This window comes from Erinaceus europaeus, chromosome 16, assembly GCF_950295315.1.
Source record: "Erinaceus europaeus chromosome 16, mEriEur2.1, whole genome shotgun sequence".
Classification (NCBI taxonomy): domain Eukaryota; kingdom Metazoa; phylum Chordata; class Mammalia; order Eulipotyphla; family Erinaceidae; genus Erinaceus; species Erinaceus europaeus.
Window position 1 is genome coordinate 50,824,403 of NC_080177.1, and position 13,352 is coordinate 50,837,754.

General features: G+C 40.0%; 1 protein-coding gene across 1 annotated transcript in view; it reads right to left on the reverse strand.

The window, feature by feature from the left end:
• Positions 1-13,352, reverse strand: part of SPRED1 (sprouty related EVH1 domain containing 1) — a 96,186-nt gene that overhangs the window by 32,108 nt on the left and 50,726 nt on the right. Inside the window, exons 3-4 of the mRNA XM_060175158.1 lie at positions 10,952-11,120; positions 4,885-4,934 (exon numbers count right to left, since the gene is read on the reverse strand). Of these exons, the coding sequence (XP_060031141.1) occupies positions 4,885-4,934; positions 10,952-11,120 (219 nt within the window). The remainder of the gene's footprint in view (positions 1-4,884; positions 4,935-10,951; positions 11,121-13,352) is intronic.

The window sequence follows — 13,352 nt, forward strand, 5'->3', positions numbered from 1 at the left end:
ATATGGAAAATACATTCGCCATCCCTAGATTCCCTAGTATTTTTATTCCTTTATATTAACAACTTAAAATCCAGGATGTTCTTAATGAGCCTACACAGACACAAAACTTCTTGCGCAATTCCACGAGCAGTTTCTCTCAGTCTGGAAAATATAAACTAACCCCACACATGCACAATATAATGACAAGACACACAGACTCTTCCCTTGTCTTCTCCTGTTTTAAATGAGAAACAAGAGGGAAGATTCACTAATTGGCACAAAGAAATGATTAAGTCAGGATGAAAAGATGTTAGAAGTTACTTTTGTACCATTTAGGACCTGGGAATAATTATCTATAGCTCTTGGTTCTGTCCTAAGAGATTTGATTCTGTTTTCTGAATCACCTTTCCATTTTATGAAAAGTAGTATATGTTCACATCCATATAACGGCTTTCAGCCTTCTTCACAAATGCAGAATTTTGGTGATTCAAAGGATCACTTTCAGTTCAAGTATGATATCTTGCTAATATAATTTGTTTGAAAAGTTTATGGATCTTCTGTGAATCTTAAGATTCATCTGGTTAGGTAAAAAGTAAAGTCACACATCTAAAATAATGAACTCATCTTTAAATTTCCACTAAAAGGTAACTGTAAACTGCTTATAAGCTCTATATCTTCTGCTTGGTTTTTCTTTTCTTTTTTTTTTTTTTTTGGTTTTCATCAAAACTTCATGCTCCGAGGCTCATTTTTGGTCATGCAAGTGTGTGTGTGCGTGTGCGTGTGCGTGTGCGCGCGCGCATGTATGGGGGAGGGCAAGATAAAGATACCACAGCACTGCAGTTTTCTCCAATGCAGTGGGGGGCTGGGATCATGCCTAGGTTTCATGCAGACAAAGCAAGTATATAATCTGGGTGAGCTATTTTGCTGACTCAAAGTCCAGTGAAAGATTTTCCTGACTGAGGCAAGTTTTAGTTCTTTCTGAGGCTTTTACAGTTAAATCCTTTGTTTTATCTTTAGACAAAACTATTTCTTTTTTAAAATATTTTATTTAAGTATTCCCTTTTATTGCCCTTGTTGTTTTATTGTTGTAGTTATTATTGTCGTTGTTGTTAGATAGGACATAGAGAAATGGAGAGAGGAGGGGACAACAGAGAGGGGGAGAGAAAGATAGACACCTACAGACCTGCTTCACCACTTGTGAAGTGACTCCCCTGCAGGTGGGGAGCTGGGGGCTCGAACCAGGTTCCTTATGCTGGTCCTTGTGCTTTGTGCCATGTGCACTTAATCCGCTGCATTACTGCCTGACTCTTGACAAAGCTATTTCTAAGAGTACACTAGATTTGATCTTTAGCTATACGTAATAGCCTGATCTAGTTGATGTTAGGATAAACTGCCAAGCTTTCTGCCACTACATAACAATAATGCCCCCTTACAGTTTCTTATGTTTGTCTAATCAGTTTAATTTAAGCCCTCAATGGTGGTCTTCCCAACAGTTTAACACCAGAGCTTCCATCTATTGTCCAAGCTCAAAGATATATCTACACATTAAAAGTATGCATTATGGCAATACCCCAGTTATAGATACTAAAAATCTACATTAGTAATTAATACCTCTAAATTTAATGTCTTGAAATACTATTTTATAGTCTTTTTGTATCAGGAGTTCAAGAATATATTAACTAGATATTTCTAGATCATAGTCTCCTTAAGGGTGCAGGTTCAGGACATAAGACATGACTATAATCAATTGAAGGATTGATTATTTGGGGGTAACTGATCTGTTCCCAAGATAGCTAAGTAATGTAGGTGGTTCTTTGCAGATGGGTAACTCTGAAGTGTTGCTTGAGTGTCTGCATGACTTGGCAGAGGCATGCTTCAGAAAAGGTAATCCTAACGTGTCAGAAAGAAGTTGCACAATCTTTTGATTTTCTACCATGCTATTCTTCTAAAGAGATACCTGAAAATTATAATACATATTCAGGAACAGTAGAATTAGATGCCATTGAGAGGAGTGTGGGGAAATTGTGAGGATATGGTTGACCTTGGCAGGACTTGACTTGAGGGGACATCCATCCTCTCATCTTATAAGACTCCCTGTCTCACAAAACACCCTGCATTCCTGATACTATGGCCTGCTCCCTTATTATCTACATAATCATTGTTTTGCCTGAAAGATCCCCACCCATTCCATTTCCTTGATCTATCTTCTTTCTACCATCAAGACCCTCCCTGCCTGCAGGGTATTACTATTAATTCTACCAGTTAAAACCCTTGCAATAGTTGCTAAGCAAGTTTCTACCTTTCCAGCCCCCTTTTGCCTTTCTCCACCCCTTTCCTAGCCATTTCCGTTTCCAACTTGCCACTTCCAGGTCTGCCCTTTAAAAGCCTTGGCTCTCTGATCAATAAAGAATTGAATTGCCTCGCCACCACGTGTCTGTTCCTGAGTCATCTCTCTCGCGTAGCTGAGTGAGTAGCAGCCCAGGCTGGCTCCGGTCGTGTTCTCTCCAGCCCAGAGAGTACGCACCCGGGAAGAGGCATCCCTATGCCAGCCCGGCATAGGAGTATATTTAAATTTGTTATTAATAGTATGCTACAAGACTGTAAAATTACAGTAGATAGTATATAGTTCCCTACCACACCCATTACCAAAATTCTGTATACCCAACCTTCCATCTCCCAATGACAATAGTTTTCACAAGATTTAGAAATAGTTTGCTAGTTTCTTCTCTCTTTTTAATTTATGCAAGTTCATGTGTGTCTGATCTCTAGATTCCAGAGTGAAGCCATCTGATAGTTCTTTCATCTCTTATTTTGCTAAGCATAATCACCTCTAGCTACATCCATTTTGTCCCAAAGAACACAATCTCATCTTTTTGGATTGCAGAGTAGAATTCCATGGAATATAAATCCCATAACTTCTTTAGCCAGTCATCTGGTGAGGTGCATTTAGGCTGCTTCCATTCTTTGGCTATTGTGAATGCAGCAGCTATGAACAGTGGAGTGCATGTCCCTTTGAATTAGTGTTTAAGTGTCCTTTGGATAAATGCTTAAGAGTTGTATTGCTGGACCCATTTTTGTTTAAGCACTGTCCATATAGTCTTTCAAAGAGGCTGTACCAGTGTGCATTCCCATCAGCAGTGTAGCAGAGTTCCTTTTCTCCAGAACCTCTCGAACACCTGTCATTGGCTGCTTTGTTGATGTAAGCCATTCTCTCATGTGTGAGACGGTATCTCAAGTGAAGTTTTGATTTGCATTTCTCTGATGACAACTTAAGTGGAGCACTTCTTCATGTGTCTGTGGGCCACATGTATCTTTTAATTAGAAAACTGTTTAGTTCTTTGGATTACATTTTTATTGGGTTATTTTTGCTTCTTTTGTAGATCTATACCAGTTCTGTATAGGTGCTTGATATTGTTTATTTGATGTGTGATGTATAAATAACTTCTCCCATTTATTTGGATGCCTGGTTATCTTTTGTGTAGATTGTTTTTGATGTGTAGAAGCTTTTTAGTTTCATGTAGTCCCATTTATTTACTCTTGTTTTCATTTCATATGCCCAGGGGGCTGAGTCTCCAAATACATCTTTGATGTGAATGTCTTGCTAAGATATAATGACATTTTCTTCTATAAATTTTAAGTTTCTGGTCTAGTACCTAGATATTTAATCCATTTTGATTTGACCTTGGTATATATTATTAGCTAGTGGTATAGTTTCACTTTTCTACATGTGGCTGTCCAATTTTCCCCACACCATTTGTTGAAGAGATCTTTCCCCCACTGAATGCTTTTGGCCCATGTGTCATATCAGGCTGCTGTGTATGTGTCGGCTCATTTGTAAGCTTTCAATTCTGCTCCACTGACTCAAACCTTAATTTTTTACTCTAGTACCATAGTATTTTGATTATTCTTGCATTGCAGTACATACTGAAGTTGTGGCATGTGATACCCCCATATTTTTCCTATTAAAAGAAGTATTTTAAAAACTGCGACTCTAGGGGCTGGGAAGGTGACTCAGGTAAAGCACATACCTTTCAAGAGAGGCCCTATACTTGATTTGTAATACCAAAGATACAAACAAAAATCAATCAAGTATTTTCATGTCTCTCTCTCATAAAAACAGAAAATAAAACTGGGCCAATGAATTGGCTTAGCAATATATCATACAAGTGAAGCCTTGAATTCAATTCCCAAACTCACTTTAAAAATTGTGGCTAGAGATACAGCTCAGGGATATAACAGAGCAAAGGACTTGAATATCTGAGATATCATGTCCACTCTCCAATGCCATATATGCCAGATTATTTTTATAAGAAAATATAAATCTTTTCTTTCCTTGGTATCACTGTAAGTCAGAACTGAGCAGTACTCTGGTCCTTCTCAATCCTGCTCCACCTCCAAACTGATCCCACCAAAAAAAAAAAAAAAAAGAAAAAAGTAGATCTATTTTAAAAACACCATACTATATACAAAAAAGTCAGAATTAAAACTATACATAAAATTGTTCTTAGAACATTAAATTTAAATAAAAGCCTATTACCAGAGTGGTTTTTTGTATTTTCTATTTCATTATGAAAACAAAACCCAAGCAAATGCATTAATTAGTGACTAAGTGTGAGTGAGAGTCAGTGTGTTTGCAAGTAACCTGCAGACTGAATGCAGTGTAGATACGGTACTATTAAACAGAACTTCAAAGAGCTTACAAAATAATTACTCTTGCTGTTTGTGCTATATATGGATTCTCTTTACTATCCTCTTATTTCTAATATTTCATGATTCTCTCTGCCTTCGTAATAAAGTTTATCATTCCATATTAATATTGATCTTAGTTTTTCATCCTATAATATATCAAAATGGATAACTGTATTTATAAATACTTAGAAATTCCTTTCAAATCAAGCTACTTACCGGCAAGTCATCTTCTGCTCCTTCCTCTTCACTTTTCAATGCTGGGCATCCTAAGAAATAAAGTTAGGCAAAGTTAATTAAGCATAGAATTTAATAAGGGGGCCCAAAGTATGAAATGGAAGGAGGAGGCTCTCTTCAATAAATGGTGCTGGGAAAACTGGGTTATAACATGCAGAAGTGCTAGATGGAATAAAGACTCATCACCCGACCTGTGCTGGATTAGCACAGTCAACGGCCAAGCCTTTCCCGCTACGAGACAAGTTCTCAAGATCTTCCCGCACAGTCATCACTGCCCAGCTATCATTCACATTGGTCTCCAGCTCCCACTGATTCTGTGCTCGGAGAAACTAAGATGGAACTTTCGGAAAGCAAACTGGCGTCTGTTCAGTGATCTTACCAACAAATCTATTCCTGCAATTCCAATTAACTCTATCCCCTCTGAAGATTCCTACAGGCGCTTCCGCCAAGCCATCTTCAAAGCAGCTTCCCAAGCCATTCCTTGTGGGAGACGTGCTAACTATACGCCTTGTCTTGATGCTGAATGCGAGCAACTACTAAAGCAGTATGATGAGTCGGGTGACCCAGATGTGGCTGACCATCTCATTGCCTCCCTGGATGCAGCACGCCAAGCCTGCTGGCAACAACTCACGGAAAGTCTGAACTTCACCCACTCAAGTAGGAAGGCCTGGAAGCTTCTTCACAGACTGGGTGCCGGTAGCCAACCCTCTCCCGTCTCCCATCCTCCCGTATCCCCAAACTCAGTGGCCAGTCACCTAACTCAAGTTGGAAGTGCTAAGATCGACCCAGTCTGGAAAAGAGAAATTTCCCATGAGTGGTCATCCCACTTCCAGTTATCTTGTCCATCTCCAAAAATTTCTCCCTTTACACTGTCTGAACTGGAAGACGCTTTGAAGAGGGTTAAACCGGGAACAGCTGCTGGCTATAACATCACCCCAGAACTCATTCTTAACCTGGGTCCCGCGGCAAAGAAGTGGCTCGCTTCATTCCTGTCCCACATCTTGGAATCTGAGTCTATGCCCAAAGTTTGGCGTCGTGCGAAGATTATAGAGGTTTTGAAACCAAAGAAAGACCCAACACTGGCCGCCAGCTATAGACCAATTTCTCTCCTCTCTGTGTGTTACAAACTCCTTGAGAGGCTGCTTCTGTCACGTATTTCTCATCTTACAGAGAAATTCCTATCACCTGCCCAGGCTGGTTTCCGCCCAGGAAGATCTACCTGCGAACAAGGACTGGCCCTCTCAACTTACACTGAAAATGGATTCCAGAAGAATTTAAAGACGGGTGCTGTCTTTGTTGATCTCACAGCAGCCTATGACACGGTCTGGCACCGTGGTCTCCTAGTCAAGATCTCAAGATGCCTGCCTCCATGGGTGGCCAACACTATATCGTTTCTTCTCCTAAACAGAAGATTCCAGGTACATCTGGGTGACAAGTCTAGCAGATGGAGACTGTCTCAAGTGGCCTCCCCCAGGGCTCTGTTCTGGCTCCTATGCTATTTAATATTTACATCAATGACCTCCCAGAAACTACTTCAAGGAAATTCATCTACGCCGATGACATCTGCTGTGCAACTCAGGCATCAAAGTTCGACATCCTCGAGAAAACACTCACGAAAGACATGACTCTGATATCTGATTACTGTAAAAAATGGCGACTAATTCCTAGCACTGCAAAAACGGTATCATTTGTTTTCCATCTACACCATGCCTCGGCCTCGCGTGAGCTTAATGTGCAGCTTGATGATACGAGAATCCAGCATGAAGCCCAGCCAGTCTATCTTGGCATTACTCTCGATCGCACTCTGTCATTTCACAAACATCTCATAAAAACTGCAGCAAAGGTGGGCGCGAGGAATAACATCATTGCAAGATTGGCCAGCTCCTCATGGGGCACGAGCACTTCCACACTATGATCATCATCTCTGGCATTATGCTATTCCACTGCAGAATACTGTGCCCCAGTATGGTTCCGTAACCCCCATGTCCATTTGGTCGATTCCAAATTATATTCCTCCATGAGGATAATTTCTGGAACCATCCGTTCCACCCCGGTTCCATGGCTGCCAGTTCTTAGCAACATCGCCCCGCCAGATATTCGTCGGGATGCGGCATCATCTAAGTTCATTTCCCACGTCTACGCTCGACCGGTCCTGCCAATATACGCGGATATCTTCGCCCACCCTGTCCAACGCTTGACGTCTCGTCACCCAATCTGGTCCCCTACGCCTACACTGAACTTCTCTGTTCCAGTCTCTTGGAAACAGAGTTGGCAGTCAGCTGAGGTAAAGAACAAACACCTCATCACAGACCCCTGCAAGCGTCAACCCGGCTTTGACCTAGCACATTATGATTGGGCTCTCCTCAATTGCTATCGAACAGGCCATGGCCAGTGCGCCGCTATGCTCCATCGCTGGGGAGCCGAAGACGACCCGAACTGCCCCTGCGGCTACAGACAGACTATGACCCACATAGTCAACAACTGCCACCTCTCCAGATTCAAAGGAGGTCTCGAAACTTTACATCAGGCTCAACCTGATGCTGTTGACTGGCTACGGAAGAAGGGCAAACGCTAGAAGAAAAGAAGAAGAACATGCAGAAGAATGAAATTGAACCACCTTATCTCACCAGAAACAAAAATCAACTCCAAATGCATCAAAGACCTGGATGTCAGACCGGAAACTATTAAATACTTAGAAGAAAACATCGGTGAAACACTTTCCCACCTATACCTCAAGGACATCTTTGATGAAACAAACCCAATTGCAAGGAAGACTAAAGCAGATACAAACCAATGGGACTACATCAAATTGAAAAACTTCTGCACAGCCAAAGAAACTATCACACAAACAAAGAAACCCCTCACAGAATGGGAGAAGATCTTCACATGCCAAACATCAGACAAGAGACTAATCACCTAAATATACAAAGAACTCAGCAAACTTAGCACCAAAAAACCAAATGACCCCATCCAAAAATGGGCAGAGGATATGAACAAGACATTCACTCCAGAGGAGATCCAAAAGGCTAACAAACATAAGAAAAACTACTCCAGGTCGCTGATTGTCAGAGAAATGCAAATAAAGATAACATTGAGATACCATCTCACTCCTGTAAGAATGGCATACATCAAAAATGACAGCAGCAACAAATGTTGGAGAGGCTATGGGGACAGAGGAACCCTTCTGCACTGCTGGTGGGAATGTAAATTGGTCCAGCCTCTCTGGAGAGCAGTCTGGAGAACTCTCACAAGGCTAGACATAGACCTTCCAATTGACCCAGTAATTCCTCTCCTGGGGATATACCCCAAGGATTCCACAAAGCCCAACCAAAAAGATGGGTGTACATCTATGTTTATAGCAGCACAATTCATAATAGCTAAAACCTGGAAGGAACCCAGGTGCCCAACAGCAAATGAGTGGCTGAGAAAGCTGTGGTACATATACACAATGGAATACTATGCAGCTATTAAGAACAATGAGCCCACCTTATCTGACCCATCTTGGACAGACCTAGAAGGAATTATGTGAAGTCAGCTAAGTCAGAAAGATAAAGATGAGTATAGGATGTCCCCACTCATCAACAGAAGTTGAGAAAGAAGAACAGAAAGGGAAACTAAAAGCAGGATCTGATTAAATCGAGAGCAGGGCACCAATGTAAAAATACTTTTGTGAAGGTGAAGGTGGCCATTGGGCTTCCTGGCGCAGCGGTGGGGGGGGGGGGGGGCTAGAGGGGATGGGACACAATCTTTTGGTGATGGGAGTGGTGTTTATGTACATTCCTATTAAAGTGTAAACATATAAACCACTAATTAATGAGAAGGGAAAAATTGATCATATGTCTAGAACTTCTTAAAACACAGACTGAGTCTTTTTAATACATAGGCTGTCTTTGATATGATGACTCTCGTAAGCCTAGACCAGGTAGAACAGAAGCAACTGGCAGCACAGCTATATACAAGATGCTGGGAATTTTACCCCAAACCCTAACAAAGGGACTTTCCAAAGTTAACCTTACCACCAAATAATGTGACGATAACAATAACTATCATTGTCTTCTTGAACCCTAAGACAACAGGAACCTCACATTTTCACTATAGAGCCTATTATTTCCCCCAGTCCTGGAACCTTAGGCTGGGGCCCACTTTTCTGCATGCTGCTCTCAATTCAAATCAAATAATATTGCATCTGCAGATCGCAACCTAATCAACGCAATGAGTGCCACCCCAACATGCTTCACTTCAGACTGTGACCAGAGACTTCAGGTGTGGAATGACAACCCTTCAGCTTCATCACTTGGGTGAGACCATTCCTTTCATAGTATTCTCTAATTCCATTCCAGGTGTTCCACTCCCCAATAAAGTCCCCAAACCTAAATATAGTCCAGGTCCCCTGAGACAGAGCAAAGGTTCACACGTGCCTATAAACTAGGGGAAAATATATACCTGAAAGCAGAAGTACACAAGAGCATGCAGAGAATACCCCCCAACACTTCATCTGCACTATGCCAGTCTTTAGGTCCATGAATATTCAACAATTTTTTTGGCTTTATATGTTAACACTCTTCAGCCACCAGGTTCCAGATGCCAGCCAGCAAGATGCTGACCAGACTTCCCTGGACAGACGACCCCATCAATGTGTACTGGAGCTCTGCTTCCTCAGAGCCCCACCCTACTAGGGATAGAGAGAGGCAGACTGGGAGTATGGATCGACCAGTCAACGCCCATGTTCAGCGGGGAAGCAATTACAGAAGCCGGACCTTCTACCCTCTGCAACCCACAATGACCCTGGATCCACACTCCCAGAGAGATAAAGAATGGGAAGGCTATCAGGGTAGGGGATGGGATATGGAGATCAGGTTATGGGTATTGTGCAGAATTATACCCCTCTTATTCTATGGTTTTGTTAATGTCTCCTTTCTTAAATAAAAAATAATAAAGTTAGGCAAAAGTTAATTAAGCATAGAATTTTGGCTAAGATTTCAATTTATTGACTGAGTATACCATTGTAATACTTCAGAAAACTGATCAGAAAATATATGGGGATCAGGTTTCATGATCATAAAGAGTTTTCTTTAAGTCCAATAAATTAATAAGGTGATCTGGCCTAACAAACTCCTTTGAGTTGATCTTACCCTTGAAAGAAAAGCTAGTGAAGAGATGAGGGGTGAGGAGAAAGCTATCTTTGGAGAGGGTGATTAGCTTATTCTTACGGATTTTTGTTTTAAAAACAAAATGACATTTCATAAAACATTTTTCTGACTCTGAAACCAAATAGCTAAACAAATTCTAATCTTTAAAAGCTATGTAACTGTTTAAAGATTATTTAACAGAGAAATGTTAAATAATGTTAAAGTGAGACAGAAAAAGAAAGCAAAACTTTTTTATCAGTGGTATCAGGGTTCAAACTTAGAGGCTCTTGCATCCAACAAGCTCTTACTTTATAAAGGTTATTTCTACTAATGGAGATAATTTTACTTCTAAATTAGGGGAACAAATCAAGTCTTATGTCATTTCTTTTGTGAAAAAAAATGGATTTCAATCAATAGCATAGAGGCCATTCTCATACATTCTTCCTTTAAAATTCAGATGTTTTAGAGACAACAATCTTAATAGATTAGCAAAATATACAAAGTGATGGATAGCCAATCTTTAATTGAATCTGGTAAAGATAAGAAATCTACTGTAGAATGACTAAAGTCTACATCTATTTTATTAGAAAGTTTATTTTTACCATTAAAAAAACAGAGATATGGCTGTTTTAACATACCAAGTGAAAAATATCTCCAGAATTTTGACCACTCATCTCTTAAGTTCTTATTTTAAAGCATTTGAATTATTCCCAAATTGCTGTTGATGAAATCTTCAATAGTGATACCTTGTACAGATTATGATTTGTCAAATACAGAACAGACACAGAAACCCACTGTTTTAACTTTGCCTACAGTAAGTGATCTTTCAAAGTCAATCACATATCACAATAGCTGACTTGCTTAAACTCTACTAAATATAATTAATAAAAACATTTAAGAAAATAGTCAAGATGACCTACCTTGAGAAATATCCTCTATAGCTCTTCGGATGCCTCTATCAAAAGCCCGAGCATCAGCAGGACTTTGAAAGGTAAGGCCAAACTTCTTGTCATCAATCTTCCAGTGGTGAAATGTTGGAGTGACCTTATTATAAATGAGGTCTTTTTTAAGCATACACTCCAAAACCACCTGCCAAAATTTAAATGTCAAAATTAATGTACATATATTAAATTCAGTTTAATATAGTTCTTGTATTACAGGTGAGAAAAGAGATATATATTTTTATTTTTACTTACTGGGTAGAGAAAACTAGAAATTGAAGTGAGGGGGAGATAGAGAAACAGAGAAAGGCAGAGAGCCAGAGAGACACCTGCAGCACTGCTTCACCACTTGTAAAGCTTTCCCCTGCAGGTAGGGATGAGGGGCTCATACATGGGCTCTTGAGCACTGTAATGTGAACTCAGCCAGGTGAGATATCACTCAACTCCCCCAAAAAGACATATTTTAATAAAAGTATATACGCTATCCTTTATCAAAACAAAGATACTAGGATAGCAATAAAGAGGATTCTGGGAAGATGACAGAAAAAAAGCATCAGTAATATGTCTCCTTAGCTAGACAAAAATTAGTAGAATTTGTCTGATGCAACTATGTTGGCATTTAGAAATATGTTAAAAGTTTGTCTCCTCCATAGAAAGATAAAAGAGTAGATTGAGGTTAATTTCACCCAATTTCAGCATTATCAAAGTAGGAAGTATCCATCTTTCACTCCTAACCTTTGGCTGGAAGTTGTGTAAATTGTTTCAGGAAGTAGCCTTTACAAAGCTTAAGGGAATGAGGATCGGAAAGAAAGAAAGAAAGAAAGAAAGAAAGAAAGAAAGAAAGAAAGAAAGAAAGAAAGAAAGAAAGAAAGAAAGAGAGAGGGGAGGGGGGAGGGAGGGAGGAAGGAAGGAAGGAAGGAAGAAAGGAAGGGAGGGAGGGAAAGAAAAGTAGCCAGCCAACTGTAATTCCTATTATCTGGAATCAGTGCATTGACCTTTTATTATTATCATTTCTGATCACAGAAGTATAAATCAAGAATTGTCCTTATTGTGACCCTTTCCCACAGTTTTTATTTTATTTTATTATTATTTATTATTGGATAAATACAGAGAGAAATTGAGAGGTTGGGGGAGATAGGGAGAGAGACAAACACCTGCACCCCTACTTAATCATTTGTGAAGCTTTCCCCCTGCAGATGGGGACTAGGGGCTTGAACCTGGGTCCTTGTGCACTATAATGTGCACACTTAACCAGGTGTGCCAAGCCTGGCCATGATCCTTTCCTATGTAGTATAAGACCCTCTTTAGAATTATACCAAGAGTATTTGAATGGCAAGTATGTCTATCTTTCCCCGTCTTCCCTTCCTCTCTCCATTTCTCTCTGTCCTATCCAACAACAACAATAATAACCAACAATAAAACAACAAAGGTGACTAAAGGGAATAAATAAATAAATAAAACAAAATAAGAAAACTGAGACATAAGTGGCTGGGTGGTGGCACACCAGATTGAGTGCACATAATAGTAAGAACTGAAGCATATAAACTTTTTTTTTAATGTCAAATTGTCACTTAACACTTAGTGAAACTATGGTATTTATACTTGGGGGGAAGTAATGGGCACATAACTGGTGGTAGGTGTGATGTGATGTAGAACTATACCCATATAATCTTAGGATCTTGCAAACCATTATTAAGTCACTAAAAAAAATTTACAGATATATGTATCATTATGTTTATAGCTGCATTATTCACAGTAGTCATTACTAGACCTAATAGAGGTGGAAGTTAACTAAAATTTCCAGAGACTGACAGCTCAATAAAAAAAAATATATATATATAATATATATATAATATATTATATATATATATATATGACATATATACAATGGAATCCTACTCTGCAATTAAAAACAAATACCGTGCCCTTTGGGAAAAATGGATAGAACCAAAAGTGAACTAAGAGGTGATAGTGAAGTGAAGAAGTGAAGAAAATAAGACGAAAGACAACTACTGGATGATTTTCCTAAGTTGTGAAATGTTGTTGAGCCAGATGTTGTTGAGCGCGGGCCGCGGAGATGAGAGAGAGGGGGTCCGGAGAGAAGAGGAAACACAAATCTTTATTTGTGCTGGCACCTCAGAGTTGGGTGCTAGAGAAGCAGGTTGGGCCATGTGGAGGTAGCGAAAATGGCCGCCTCATGCAGTAACCTTTCCTGCATCTGAACACCGGAGTGAAGCGCTGGCAAGAGAGCAAGGTGCGGAAAACGAAGGGTTTTTATAGGAGTAGCTTTCACTAGAATGGGAAGGGGGAGGAGTAACCATAGCACTCCAGGATAGGATGATAACTCTCATGAGAATGGGAGGGGGGAGGAGTGACCAAA